The following is a 15,405-nucleotide window of genomic DNA, read 5'->3' on the forward strand; positions in this document are numbered from 1 at the left end:
TAGAGTTTGCCAGTCAGAGAGCTTGATGAGTGATCAGTCAGATGTTCCAAGGCAAAGGTATGGAGGAGTACATATGTAGCTTGAGCAGCAGATAGACCGTTGTGTGCTGCAGGGCATGATTAATGGAGAAGATGAGCTTGGTTTCACAGCAAGGGTATGACATTTAAGGTTTGGGGAGGTGGGCGGCATGAGTTGATTCATGTCCTAGAGAATCTCTCTGGAAACATTTTGAACATGAATTGCAAGTAAGAATAAAAACAAGACAGGAAGACTAGCAAACAGGCCTCTATCATAATTCAGTCTGCAGAACACAAGTCCCTGAATTTAGAGCAAGTGAATGGCAAAATTTCTATGACAGTAACAACTGAGGTCATTCCTATTCCTTTTCATAAAAACAAAAGTATTGACTTTTATATAGGTAATACATAAACATGTAACTCCTCCTGTCTACTGGAGTAAAAGTCTAATTTAGATAAAACAAAATGTTGAAAATTTAAAACACTATGTATTCGATAGATTTAGGAAAATCTAATGTGTAATATATTACAGTGCTATTTACATGTATGCCAATGCCTAGTTGACACTAAATATGATAGGAATCCTTTGGGAAAGTATTTTAAGAACATAGTTAGGGTTATTCAGACTCAAAGTAGTTTCAAAATAAGAAGCTGTCCCACATGCCCTCCTTTGGTTTCATTTTGATGCCAAAGATTCCAAAATTCGATTAATTTATTCAACACCTACAATTTGTGTAGTACACAAGAACTAGGGGAGACCTAAATATTAATAAGACCCAAGTCAATACCTGTCCTCATGTAGGTCACAATCAAAAGGAGGAGACCATCGGTCGGGGGATCCCTTCAGTCAGGACATTAGGAAGCAAAAGGCATTTGAAGTCATCTTTTAACCTATTTAATATAAGTAGACTCACATCCAGAAGATTCAGTTACAGATGACAGTAATAGTATCAGTAGTCCCCCAAGGAAAAATCTATAGAAGTCACATTAAGTACATAGTTTTAAAAATATATTGATGATTATAAGGGTATCTGTGGTCCAACATACTCCTCTGGTTATTTTTGGAAGAGGGGACATCCTTGGTGTTAGCATCATTACCCATTTTCCTCTTGTGCCACAGTATAAGCCAAGAGGGAGCAGGAGCTGGGTCAGTGTTATTTTCTCTGTACTTTGCCTGACCCAGTGCCCTACCTGAACCAAGAGCTTTTAGTTGATTTTAATAATGATGAGAGACCCTGTTTTGCCTCACTGGGTCCATTTTAAACAGCAATGCCCCCTCAGGCTGCAAGACTTTACATCTCCACAGTGTCTGTGCTCACTCTTCTGACTTTGCATGTGGCTTGTCCTTGCTTTCCAGGCCTTCTACAATTATCATGTCCTGGAATTACTTCAGATGCTGGTGACAGGAGGGATAAGTTCTCAGATGGAACAACACTTGGATAAGAGTGTCTGTGGGCTGACAAACCATGGTACTTCACTTATGTCTGAAAGAATGCGGTGTAAGCTGGGGATTCTGTCCTTAAATGAAACTATTTTGTCAGACATTAAAGTGAGTCTACTCTTATCATAATAAAGGTTCCCACTTCCTTACTACTCTGGGTTTCTGAAAATGATTCAGGCTCTTTGGGTTCCTAGATGGCTTAGAGCATAGAAATAATACCAAAAGCTATTAAAACTCTGTATTCATAGAATATTTTAAAATTTAAAGTGCATTTTCATGTATCCTATTTATTTTTTGACAACAGTTCCAGGAGGTAAGTAAGGCAGGTATTATCATCCTCATCTTCCAGATTAAAAAATCCAAGTATGCAGGAAGCATCTGAGAAATATAATAACTTTGTACTTTAGCAAGCTTATTAATAATTATTATAACTAATATTTACTGAGCATGTTCCCTGTGCTTGTCTGCTTTGTTGTTGTTGTTTACTTAATCTGTCCAAGGATTTATATGGTAGGCATTGTTATTAATTGCGCTGAACAGATCAAGAAACTGAGACTCAGAGAAACAAGGACTTGCCTGAGGCCACATCGTGTCCCACTGGAAAAGCAGGGAACCCTCCAAGGCAGCCTGACCCAGGCTCTGCTCTCTCTTCCTATACCTGAGCTGATAAAAAAATCTGATCATGTCAGTCTAAATCAGGCAAAGGGGTTCTGTGTTTGGGTCTAAGACTCTGATTGGGCTAGCCAGGGAAAAATGCTTGAATTTTCTAAGCCCACTGAGCTCGTGAGCAGTGGATTATGGCAAGGGGAAAAGGTCATTATGGCATAGTCATGGGGCATCTGTGTGTTTGGGCATCACTGTGGAATCTAGCCTAGCAATAAGTAATGTTCTTATCAGTGCCTTTTGGTCTAGCTTTGGTTGACATTACATTTAGCCCTTTACCAGTGTCTAGAACAGGACATTTTAAGGAAATATTTTTTGTTTGTTCAGAGGACATCAGCAAACCCCCCTTCACGTGGAGCAGGCTCTTTCAGGTCTCTGCACCTGATATGTCCTGATAGATACTGCCAAAGAGGGAAAACCCCATGCTTCGTACATCTGAATTCCAGGTGCAAACAACATGGCCAAGTTCTCTTAGCACATTCTGGTCCTTTGCATTTCTGTGGTCCTGGGCTCCTCATCTGAGACTGACTTGTGAGTGATTATAAGCCCAGAACAACTGCCGCTGGCAACCTCTTGTCAGTATCAGAGGTGATAGTAGACTGGGAAACATTGCTCTCCTTCCTTTCTCTACTTGAATCTGGTCCTCACCTTGTTAGTGAATCACATAATGAGACAAACTGTTCTCATGTGACTTCATTGAATCCATTTGCTGCTGCTTTGACCTGTTGTCTACCCATCATGCCCTTGTTGGCTATAGCCTGAGAGCAGTGTTAAGAGGAATGCTTGGGACTATAAACTGTGGTAGAGTAGGATGAGAAGATCACTCTCTGGAGGTCACTGAACATCCCAACCCATTATATAGATTGAAAACTGAATTTCCCAATCTTTTACTAAGTGTTACTTCTTTAACGGTTACCAAAATAGCGACAGTAATAAAAACTAGATAACAACATGCTATGTCATGCCCACAAGAGGCTCTTGAAAGCCCATAGTGATAAAAATAATCACTGGGATTAGATGCTCAAAACTTATCATAAACCTAATTTCCTACTTAACACTGCCACCATAAAAGATATTTGGAAATGGCTTTTGGGTCTTCCAAACTTTTAGTGCAAGGAAAGACAATAGCTTTCTAGTAAGTGCTTGTTATTGCTTAATTAAAGTACCAACAGACACATGTTTTTCTCTTTTCTCCCCAGCCAAGAAAGACATTTGGGCAACTGTTCTGTGGCTCATTAGATAATTTTGGAATCCTGTGCCTTGGTTTATACCGCATGATAGATGAAGAGGAGAACAAGCCGGAACAAAATAGGGGAGTATGCTTGCTTGGAGAGTGCTACCCTTCTATCCAAACATAAGAACCAAAGTTACTTTATTCAATATGAAAGAGAAGTCCAGAGATCAGGGTTCATAATTACAAAGAAGGGTCCAGGGGAAGCAGACAGTGATGTAGGAAGAAGGAACCTGTGTATAAATAACATAAATGAACTGATGATCTGGCTAATATTGACCATGTAAGGAGAATGGTGTCTGTGTCCCCAGTGAAATGTGAGATGTAGACCCAGACTTTAAATCAGGATTTTTTTTTTTTTAAATTTTTTTATTTTAATAAACATATAATATATTTTTATCCCCAGGGGTACAGGTCTGTGAATCGTCTGGTTTACACATTTCACAGCACTCATCATAGCACATACCCTCCCCAATGTCCATTTCCCCACCACCCTCTCCCATCCCCCTTCCCCCCCGCAACCCTCAGTCTGTTTCTTGAGATTGAGTCTTTTATGGTTTGTCTCCCTCCCAATCCCATCTTTTCATTTTTTCTTTTCCTACCTCCCCCCAAACCCCCCCACCTTGCATCTCCCCTTCCTCATATCAAAGAGATCATATGATAGTTATATTTCTCCGATTGACTTATTTCGCTAAGCATGATACCCTCTAGTTCCATCCACGTCGTCGCAAATGGCAAGATTTCATGTCTTTTGATGGCTGCATAGTATTCCATTGTGTATATATACCACATCTTCTTTATCCATTCATCTGTTGATGGACATCTAGGCTCTTTCCACAGTTTGGCTATTGTGGACATTGCTGCTATAAACATTCGGGTGCACGTGCCCCTTCGGAGCACCACGTTTGTATCTTTAGGATATATACCCAGTAGTGCAATTGCTGGGTCATAGGGTAGCTCTATTTTCAGTTTTTTGAGGAACCTCCACACTGTTTTCCAGAGTGGTTGCACCAGCTTGCATTCCCACCAACAGTGTAGGAGGGTTCCCCTCTCTCCGCATCCTCGCCAGCATCTGTCATTTCTTGACTTGTTAATTTTAGCCATTCTGACTGGTGTGAGGTGGTATCTCATTGTGGTTTTGATTTGTATTTCCCTGATGCCGAGTGATGTGGAGCATTTTTTCATGTGTCTGTTGGCCATCTGGATGTCTTCCTTGCAGAAATGTCTGTTCATGTCCTCTGCCCATTTCTTGACTGGATTATTTGTTCTTTGGGTATTGAGTTTGATAAGCTCTTTATAGATTTTGGATACGAGCCCTTTATCTGATATGTCGTTTGCAAATATCTTCTCCCATTCTGTCAGTTGTCTTTTGGTTTTGTTAACTGTTTCCTTTGCTGTGCAAAAGCTTTTGATCTTGATGAAATCCCAATAGTTCATTTTTGCCCTTGCTTCTGTTGCCTTTGGCGATGTTCCTAGGAAGAAGTTGCTGCGGTGGAGGTCAAAGAGGTTGCTGCCTGCATTGTCCTCAAGGATTTTGATAGATTCCTTTCGCACATTGAGGTCCTTCATCCACTTTGAGTCTATTTTCGTGTGTGGTGTAAGGAAATAGTCCAATTTCGTTTTTCTGCATGTGGCTGTCCAATTTTCCCAGCACCATTTGTTGAAGAGGCTGTCTTTTTTCCATTGGATATTCTTTCCTGCTTTGTCGAAGATTAGTTGACCATAGAGTTGAGGGTCTATTTCTGGGCTCTCTATTCTGTTCCATTGGTCTATATGTCTGTTTTTGTGCCAGTACCATACTGTCTTGATGATGACAGCTTTGTAATAGAGCTTGAAGTCTGGAATTGTGATACCACCGACTTTGGCTTTCTTTTTCAATATTCCTTTGGCTATTCGAGGTCTTTTCTGGTTCCATATAAATTTTAGGATTATTTGTTCTATTTCTTTAAAAAAAATGGATGGGATTTTGATAGGGATTGCATTAAATGTGTAGATTGCTTTAGGTAAAATAGACATTTTCACAATATTTGTTCTTCCAATCCATGAGCATGGAATATTTTTCCATTTCTTTGTGTCTTCCTCAATTTCTTTCATGAGTACTTTATAGTTTTCTGAGTATAGATTCTTTGCCTCTTTGGTTAGATTTATTCCTAGGTATCTTATGGTTTTGGGTACGATTGTAAATGGGACTGACTCCTCAATTTCTCTTTCTTCTGTCTTGTTGTTAGTGTAAAGAAATGCGACTGATTTCTGTGCATTGACTTTATATCCTGACACTTTACTGAATTCCTGTATAAGTTCTAGCAGTTTTGGAGTGGAGCCTTTTGGGTTTTCCACATATAGTATCATATCATCTGCAAAGAGTGATAGTTTGACTTCTTCTTTGCCGATTTGGATGCCTTTAATTTCTTTTTGTTGTCTGATTGCTGAGGCTAGGACTTCTAGTACTATATTGAACAGCAGTGGTGATAACGGACATCCCTGCCGTGTTCCTGACCTTAGCGGAAAAGCTTTCAGTTTTTCTCCATTGAGAATGATATTTGCGGTGGGTTTTTCATAGATGGCTTTGATAATGTTGAGGTATGTGCCTTCTATCCCTACACTTTGAAGAGTTTTAATCAGGAAGGGATGCTGCACTTTGTCAAACGCTTTTTCAGCATCTATTGAGAGTATCATATGGTTCTTACTCTTTCTTTTATTAATGTATTGTATCACATTGATGGATTTGCGGATGTTGAACCAACCTTGCAGCCCTGGAATAAATCCCACTTGGTCGTGGTGAATAATCCTTTTAATGTACTGTTGGATCCTATTGGCCAGTATTTTGGTGAGAATTTTCGCATCTGTGTTCATCAAGGATATTGGTCTGTAATTCTCTTTTTTGGTGGGATCCTTGTCTGGTTTTGGGATCAAGGTGATGCTGGCCTCATAGAATGAGTTTGGAAGTTTTCCTTCCATTTCTATTTTTTGGAACAGTTTCAGGAGAATAGGAATTAATTCTTCTTTAAATGTTTGGTAGAATTCCCCTGGGAAGCCGTCTGGTCCTGGACTTTTGTTTGTTTGGAGATTTTTGATGACTGTTTCAATCTCCTTACTGGTTATGGGTCTGTTCAGGTTATCTATTTCTTCCTGGTTCAGTTGTGGTAGTTTATACATCTCTAGAAATGTATCCATTTCTTCCAGGTTGTCAAATTTGTTGCCATAGAGTTGCTCGTAGTATGTTCTTATAATTGTTTGTATTTCTTTGGTGTTGGTTGTGATCTCTCCTCTTTCATTCATGATTTTATTTATTTGCGTCCTTTCTCTTTTCTTTTTGATAAGTCTGGCCAGGGGCTTATCAATCTTATTAATTCTTTCAAAGAACCAGCTCCTAGTTTTGTTGATTTGTTCTATTGTTTTTTTAGTTTCTATTTCATTGATTTCTGCTCTGATCTTTATGATTTCTCTTCTCCTGCTGGGTTTAGGCTTTCTTTGTTGTTCTCTCTCCAGCTCCTTTAGGTGTAGGGTTAGGTTGTGTATTTGAGACCTTTCTTGTTTCTTGAGAAAGGCTTGCACTGCTATATATTTTCCTCTCAGGACTGCCTTTGTTGTGTCCCACAGATTTTGAACTGTTGTGTTTTCATTATCATTTGTTTCCATGAATTTTTTCAATTCTTCTTTAATTTCCTGGTTGACCCATTCATTTTTTAGAAGGATGCTGTTTAGTCTCCATGTATTTGCGTTCTTTCCAAATTTCCTCTTGTGATTGAGTTCGAGCTTCAGAGCATTGTGGTCTGAAAATATACAGGGAATGATCTCGATCTTTTGGTACTGATTGAGACCTGATTTATGACCCAGGATGTGGTCTATTCTGGAGAATGTTCCATGTGCACTAGAGAAGAATGTATATTCTGTTGCTTTGGGATGGAATGTTCTGAATATATCTGTGATGTCCATCTGGTCCAGTGTGTCATTTAAGGCCTTTATTTCCTTGTTGATCTTTTGCTTAGATGATCTGTCCATTTCAGTGAGGGGAGTGTTAAAGTCCCCTGCTATTATTGTATTACTGTCGATGTATTTCTTTGATTTTGTTATTAATTGGTTTATATAGTTGGCTGCTCCCATGTTAGGGGCATAGATATTTAAGATTGTTAGATCTTCTTGTTGGACAGACCCTTTGAGTATGATATAGTGTCCTTCCTCATCTCTTATTATAGTCTTTGGCTTAAAATCTAATTGATCTGATATAAGGATTGCCACCCCAGCTTTCTTCTGATGTCCATTAGCATGGTACATTGTTTTCCACCCCCTCACTTTAAATCTGGAGGTGTCTTCGGGTCTAAAATGAGTTTCTTGTAGGCAGCATATGGATGGGTTTTGTTTTTTTATCCATTCTGATACCCTGTGTCTTTTGATTGGGGCATTGAGCCCATTAACATTCAGGGTAACTATTGAGAGATATGAATTTAGTGCCATTGTATTGCCTGTAAGATGATTGTTACTGTATATTGTTTCTGTTTCTTTCTGATCTACTACTTTTAGGGTCTCTCTTTGCTTAGAGGACCCCTTTCAATATTTCCTGTAGAGCTGGTTTGGTGTTTGCAAATTCTTTCAGCTTTTGTTTGTCCTGGAAGCTCTTTATCTCTCCTTCTATTTTCAATGATAGCCTAGCCGGATATAGTATTCTTGGCTGCATGTTTTTCTCGTTTAGTGCTCTGAATATATCATGCCAGTTCTTTCTGGCCTGCCAGGTCTCTGTGGATAGGTCCGCTGCCAATCTAATGTTTTTACCCTTGTATGTTACAGACTTCTTTTCCCGGGCTGCTTTCAGGATTTTCTCTTTGTCGCTAAGACTTGTAAATTTTACTATCAGGTGACGAGGTGTGGACCTATTTTTATTGATTTTGAGGGGCGTTCTTAGCATCTCCTGGATTTTGATGTTTGTTCCCTTTGCCATATTAGGGAAATTCTCTCCAATAATTGTCTCCAATATACCTTCTGCTCCCCTCTCTCTTTCTTCTTCTTCTGGAATCCCAATTATTCTAATGTTGTGTCGTCTTATGGTGTCACTTATCTCTCGAATCCTCTCCTCGTGTTCCAGTAGTTGTTTGTCTCTCTTTTGCTCAGCTTCTTTATTCTCTGTCATTTGGTCTTCTATGTCACTAATTCTTTCTTCTGCCTCATTTATCCTGGCAGTGAGAGCTTCCATTTTTGATTGCACCTCATGAATAGCTTTTTTGATTTCAACTTGGTTAGATTTTAGTTCTTTTATTTCTCCAGAAAGGGCTTTTATCTCTCCGGAGAGGGTTTCTCTAATATCTTCTATGCCTTTTTCGAGCCCGGCTAGAACCTTGAGAATTGTCATTCTGAACTCTAGATCTGTCATGCTACCTATGTCTGTATTGATTAGGTCTCCAGCCTTCGGTACGGCCTCTTGTTCTTTTTTTTGAGGTGAGTTTTTCCGCCTTGTCATTTTGTCCAGGTAGGATTTGCTTTCTCCTGCTGTGGAATTCCGCTGTTCTTGGTGACTGAAGTTGGTTTTGGATGGTTTCTTGTTGATCTTCTGGGGGAGGGGCCTGTTGTAGTGATTCTCAAGTGTCTTTGCCGCAGGCGGAATTGCACCGCCCTTGCCAGGGGCCGGGCTAAGTAATCCGCTCGGGTTCGCTTTCGGGAGCTTTTGTTCCCTGAGCGCTTTCCGTAGAGTTCCGGAGGACGGGAATGAAGATGGCGGCCTCCCAGTCTCCGGCCCGGAGGAGCCGAGAGCTTGGGGTTCCGCTCCTCAGTGCGCTCTCAGAGCAAAGTGCCCAATAGCCCCGCCTCCCTGGCTTGCGGTCGCGCCTCGAGGAAAGCAGTCAATTGTTGGAGCTGGAGAAAAGCGCCGGGTCGCTTTTGTCTCCGTGGCCTCCGGCCGCGCTCCGAGCCCACCCAGCCTGCGACCGGCACAAGGTAACCCCGGGCTTAGAGCTCACTCCTCGGCTTTGTCGCTATAGCCGGCTTCCCCGCTCTAATACCTGCGAGCTCTGCGGCACTCAGACACCCCCAGTCCTTCTGTGACCCCGCGGGTCCTGGGGTTATGCTGACCCCACCTGGGTTTCCCCCCAGTTTAGCCTCTGGAGCGATGTCTCCCAGTGGAGCCGACTTTTAAAAGTCCCAATTTTGTGCTCCGTCGCTCCGCCGCTTGCCGGGTGCCGGCCCCTCCCCCCGGGGTCTATCTTCCCGTCGCTTTGGATTCACTTCTCCGCAGGTCCTACCTTTCAGAAAGTGATCGATTTTCTGTTTCTGGGATTGTTGCTCTTCTTCTCTTCGATTTCCCGTTGGATTTATAGGTGTTCACAATGGTTAGATAAGCTATCTAGCTGATCTCCTGCTACCTGATGTCGTCTCAGCCTGCTACTTCTCCGCCATCTTGACTCCTCCCCTAAATCAGGATTTTTTTGTAACTTACCCCTCATCCATGTCCATGTGACTTTTTTTTTTAAGTTTTATTTATTTATTTATTTATTTATATTATGTTCGGTCAGCTGACATATAATATATCATTAGATCTTGATATAGTGTTCAACAATTCATTAATTGAATATAACACCCAGTGCTTATCCCATGTGCCCTCTTTAATATCTATCACCCAGTCACCCCATCTCCTCACCCCACTCCCTTCTGCAACCCTCAGTTTGGTTCCTGGAGTCCAGAGCCTTTCATGGTTTGTCTCCCTCTCTGATTTCTTTCCATTCAGGCTTCCCTCCCTTCCCCTCTTGTCCTCTGATCTATTCCTTATGTTCCACATATGAGTGAAACCATATGATAATTATCTTTCTTTGCTTGACTTATTTCACTTAGCATAATCCCCTCCAATTCCATCCAAGTCAATGCAAATAGTAAGTATTCATTCTTTCTGATGGATGAGTAATATTCCATTGTACAAGTGGACCACATCTTCTTTATCCATTCATCTGTTGAAGGACATCTCAGCTCCTTCTACAGTTTGGCTATTCTGGACATTGCTATGAACATTGGGGTGCATGTGCCCCTTCTTTTTACTACACCTGTATTTTTGGGTAAATACCTAGTAGTGCAATTGGTGGGTCATAATGTAGCTCTATTTTTAATGTCTTGAGGTTCCATACTGTTTTCAAGAGTGACTGTATTAGCTTATCTATGAGACTTCTTAAAGGTGAAAGCCACTGTCCACATTGGAAAGATTTATTTGTTTTCTGTTGGATTCATTGGGTAAATGTTTATTGACTGCCTCATTTCTAACCCACTGTGTTGTACAAGTATAAATTATGGGAGTGATATGCTCATATTTCAGTTGAAAGGGCAATCTGACCACAGTGTAGGAGAGCATAAAGGAAATGCATGTGGAGAGGAGGGGGAAAGAGAGTGTACAATCTACAGAAAACACAATAATATATGTCCAAACTAAGATCCTCACAGTGGGATTGGACAGGATTCAGTAGAAGAAGGAGAAATTAAAAACAGAGTGGAAGAAGATTGAAGGAAACTTGTTCTCCTTTCTGAGGGGAACGAAACCAAGACACTCAAAGTGGGGTAGTCTTTTTTTTTAATATTTTATTTATTTATTTGACACACAGAGATCAAAAGTAGGCAGAGAGGCAGGTGGAGATGGGGAGGAGGAAGTAGGCTCCCGCTGAGGAGAAAACCTGACACAGGGCTCGATCCCAGGACCCCTGGGATCATGACCCGAGCCAAAGGCAGAGGCTTTAACCCACTGAGCCACCCAGGTTCCCCTAAAGTGGGGTAGTCTTAAATGGAAAGAAGACTTTTCTACTCATCAGAGAAAGGAAGGAAAAGAATGGGTGCCAAGGCAAACATAACCATAGGTGAGGGCTATACTCAAAGGAATTTGTATGTAACACCAGGATTTCTCTGCGAAGTATAGGCATAGCCATTGCTGAGATGATAGTGGCACTAGAGTTCGAAAGAAAAAGTGTCCTAAGTGCCAGAGACCTAAATAAACATGGAGGTCTATAGATAACACCAGTGAATCGAGAGGGAAGGTGATATGGCTATAGAACATTAATCACAAAGATGCTGAGGGAGCAGTGATGTTCTGGAAGCAGCACTGCAATGAATGAATGATGCTGGTTTCTCTCTCTCTCTCTCCCTGAACTCCATGCCTTTGCTCCAAGACCTCCGAAAAACCCATGGAGCTCTGTAATTGGGAGAATGTGCAGCCCATACTTGAGAGGACTCCAGGAAGGAAATGATATTTCTGTTTCAAAGGGAGTATTTGACTATAGTAGATCTTGCTCAAACTATTATAGACATTACAGGGGATTCAGTGGGAAAGATATAAGGGGGAAGATTATTCAGTGAAAAGTGGTCAGAGGTGCTCTCAAATGGTTGTTCTGTAAAGAAGAGGTGACCATTTGGGGCAGCGATGAAGAAATGCAGGATAAAAGCCATGAAAGTTTATTCTGCCTCAATGTTCTGACCTGGGTCCTGGTGTGTTAATTAATTTAACTCACACTATTGAGGATTTGCCATGTGCCTGATATGGGGCTAAGACATCCTGCTTACCTAGGAAGTCGTCTTATGCAGTCCAGGCTCTGGGTGTTCTTTAAGATTCATTGACATTCACTATTTGCTTACTAGTCAAAGTTTCAAATAAAACTTCAGTTTAGTATTCTTCTCCCCCCCTCCACCACTGGACACTCTACATTGTGAAAGTTGGTGGCATAAGTATTAGGTAGGCCTAAGGTAGAATTGAAAAAGCTGGAAGTATATAATATTCTGATTTTGAAAGCTTGGCCAAGTGCTCAATATTGGGATGACTGAATTCATTAGAGTAGTAGATATTAAAAGCAGGGAAACCTGGACTCCAAATGACCATCAGACATCAGTCAGTCCACATCTCTATCCATCCCTCTCCCATTAAAATGTTGAACAAATCAGGGCCCAAGGAAGGGAGATGCCATGCCAAACTCAGGTCAGAGATTCTTGGGTTCAGAGGCAGGAGTGAATGTTAGTCTTCTGATTACTAGTCTAGGACTTCCGTTACCCTGTGCCAGAAGTATTTACTCTTAATAAGAAACCAATGAAGCCAAGCAGAACAAAAAACATTTCCTCTCTGGCCCAGCAGAAATACTTTCTTCTTTGGGCCATTGCCTGGAGCCAGAACCATCCCGGCTGCAGAGGCTCCAGAGTCATCTTTGGCTTTTTTTACAGGTTTGTGATCACCCGGCCATCCAATAATTTTAAGCTCCTGCCCTCGGATCTTGTGTTTTGTGCCATCCCTTTCAGCACTTCTTGTTACAAATTGGATACTACATCTCCAAGTCCATATGAAACGATAAATATAGTGCCAACATCAGAGAAACCTGCAAACACAAATCATTCTTCTACCATTAATCCAGTCAGTCAGACAACAACACAACCTTTGACGACATCCATTCATTATTTGGAGCCAAAAACTATTTCCATTAGTGATTCTAAGCAAACTGTATTGACTCAGAGCAGTAAACTACCATCCCAGACATATTTAGGTGAAACTGAAACCACAGGAGAAAATGGGAAGGCAAAAATGAAGGAAAGCACAGAGGAGAATGCCCTTGCTTCTTCAAAACCAAACTAAGGCCTGTTGATATTCTCCACAAGCTCCTAGCTCGCTACTTGTAAAGCATCTCCAGAGATGGTGACTTTGAACAGGAAAATAAAAATGGAAGCTTGCCACTTCTTTGCCCATTGGTTAGTGGTGGATCAGCAAACCCACACTGGGGAGAGACAAAAGTCTGATCCAATTCCACTGGATCTAGAGTGATAAATAAAGAAATGCATGATGAACGCTCTGTAAGGAAATTTCATTGCTCTGTGTCCATTGTCCCTAGAGCAGGAAACATGTTAGACTGAGCTGTGTTAAAGAGGTCCTTCAGTACTTGTTGGGTTCATCCAGACAGGGTATATAAGCCATCAAGATTAAAAACAAAAATGAGAAGGACTTAGACACAGGACTTAGACACAAAGAATCTTACATTCTTTATCCTCAAGCAGGCAAATAGTAAACCAGTGTATTATCTCCTTCTTTTATTCCCCACTCATTTTCTTTCTTTGTCTCTTTCTATAGAAGGTGAGAAAGATCAGATGGGGAGATGTTGGTTTGAATTGGAAACCAGTCTGCATATAACTAAGACCAGCATAAGAATGGATATTAGAGAATCCTGGGATGAGGTGCCTAGGTAAAGTCAGGGAGACAGATATAGATGGCCTCCCAAATTCCCTAATCTGAGAATAAAGACCTCATTGCATAAAAGGTATAAAACATCTCCCCATGTTCCAAAATGAACCATTTACTCCCAATGGGTGATTTGTAAGCAATACCTTCTTGTGTGACAGATACAACACAAGTAAAAAGGAAGACAAAAGAAAATAATGAATCACATTTTTAATACATTCTTTTAAATAATGTTTATGATATCCTTGACATTTTTAACAACATATTTTCTTATTTAGTTCTATTACCTCCATTTTACAAAGGAAGAAACTATGTCACAAATAGGGTTGCTGGGTAAAAGAAAGGGTACCCAATTAAATTTGAATTTCGGGTAATGAGTAAATTTTTAGTATGAGTGCATCCAAATTAGTATACTTCACTAGCAAGTGATCACATCAACATTTAAACCTGATTGAGTTAATTCCAGCACTTACAGACATTCAGCATCTAAGCACACAAATAAATGAAACAAAATGCTCTGGGGTGCCTGGGTGGCTCAGTGGGTTAAGCTTCTGCCTTTGGCTCAGGTCATGATCTCAGGGTCCTGAAATCGAGCTCTGCATTGGGCTCTCTGCTCCGTGGGGAGCCTGCTTCCCCCCTCCACTCTGCCTGCCTCTCTGCTTACTTGTGATCTCTCTCTCTCTGTCAAATAAATAAATAAAATCTTTAAAAAAAAAAAAGAAAAACAAAAACAAAACACTCATCCACAGAAAATAAAATTTTATATTAGTTAAGCTTTGGTTGTACTAAAATCCACTCAGTCTATGTGGGGAAAAAAAGGAGTCATTGTAAGGAAAATTGTCAGAAACCAAGGAAATTCTTTTTTTTTTCCCTCACTCTTTTAAGCTTACCTGAGTCTTCTTCATCCTTCACTTTTTACAGACTTCTGTTTGTTTGTTTTTCATTACGTGTGGCAAAATATATTTGCTTGTAATTCCACATTTATAGGTAGAGTTATAGATATATCAAAGATTTCACTGGCCTATCTCTGAACCACAGATTCTAATTTCTGAAAGAAGATATGTAAGTGGGGTCAACTTTGGCTACCCTAGTGGGGTCACCCCAGCTATCAGTGGCTGAGGAGCAGAGTGCCCCTGATGAAGGGCTTGTCCTCAGGGAAGAAGGGGAAGATGGTTCATTGTCTGGGAAGACATTCTACCAAACATCTACTGCAAAGGCAGTATCATTCCTTTCCCTATTCACTGGGTCATTTTATACACATATCGGTGTTTATTTCTATTTAGTAGAAGCAAAATATTCCTGAGAAAGAAACGTGGAGATTAGGCCTATGTTTACTTAAAATCTACAAGTCTGCTGTACACATATCAACCAATCTGATTAGCATCTCAGTCTCAGTTCTCCAAAGTAAAAGGGTATCCCACAAATGTTCTCATTTCCAAAACAACAGAGAAATCAAAATGAGCAATTCTTTATTTTTCAGTATTTTAGGGGATTGGGTAACAGAAATGTGGCTAAAGAAATATAGAGATGTTTACACTATTATCAACGTTTGAGTACTTATATTGCCAGTCTTGATAAATAAAATTGTCAGAATACCCCTAGACTCATGTGCAGAGTGATTCCATAACTCCAGAAGGAAACACTTCACTTATAAATGGCAACATTTTTAAACAATTTTACTTATTTATTTGAGAGATAGAATGAGAGAAAGAGCATGAGAGGGGGAAGGGCAGAGGGAGAAGCAGACCCCTTGCTGAGCCGGGAGCCTGATGTGGGGCTGGATCCCAGAACTCCAGGAACATAACCTGGGCTGAAAGCAGTCGCTCAACCAATTGAGACACCCAGGTGCCCCTAAATGGCAACATTTTAATACAAGTCACAA

General features: G+C 40.7%; 1 protein-coding gene across 1 annotated transcript in view; it reads left to right on the forward strand.

The window, feature by feature from the left end:
* The window catches only part of KCNU1 (potassium calcium-activated channel subfamily U member 1), a gene marked incomplete at both ends in the record, with an annotated part of 151,565 nt that extends 138,639 nt beyond the window's left edge, over positions 1 to 12,926 (forward strand). The window contains 3 exons of the mRNA XM_080797637.1: positions 1,375 to 1,566; positions 3,321 to 3,454; positions 12,521 to 12,926. Of these exons, the coding sequence (XP_080653763.1) occupies positions 1,375 to 1,566; positions 3,321 to 3,454; positions 12,521 to 12,926 (732 nt within the window). The remainder of the gene's footprint in view (positions 1 to 1,374; positions 1,567 to 3,320; positions 3,455 to 12,520) is intronic.
* Between the last annotated feature and the right edge of the window lie 2,479 nt (positions 12,927 to 15,405).

The sequence above is a fragment of the Martes martes genome (assembly GCF_963455335.1).
Source record: "Martes martes genome assembly, chromosome: 2".
Classification (NCBI taxonomy): domain Eukaryota; kingdom Metazoa; phylum Chordata; class Mammalia; order Carnivora; family Mustelidae; genus Martes; species Martes martes.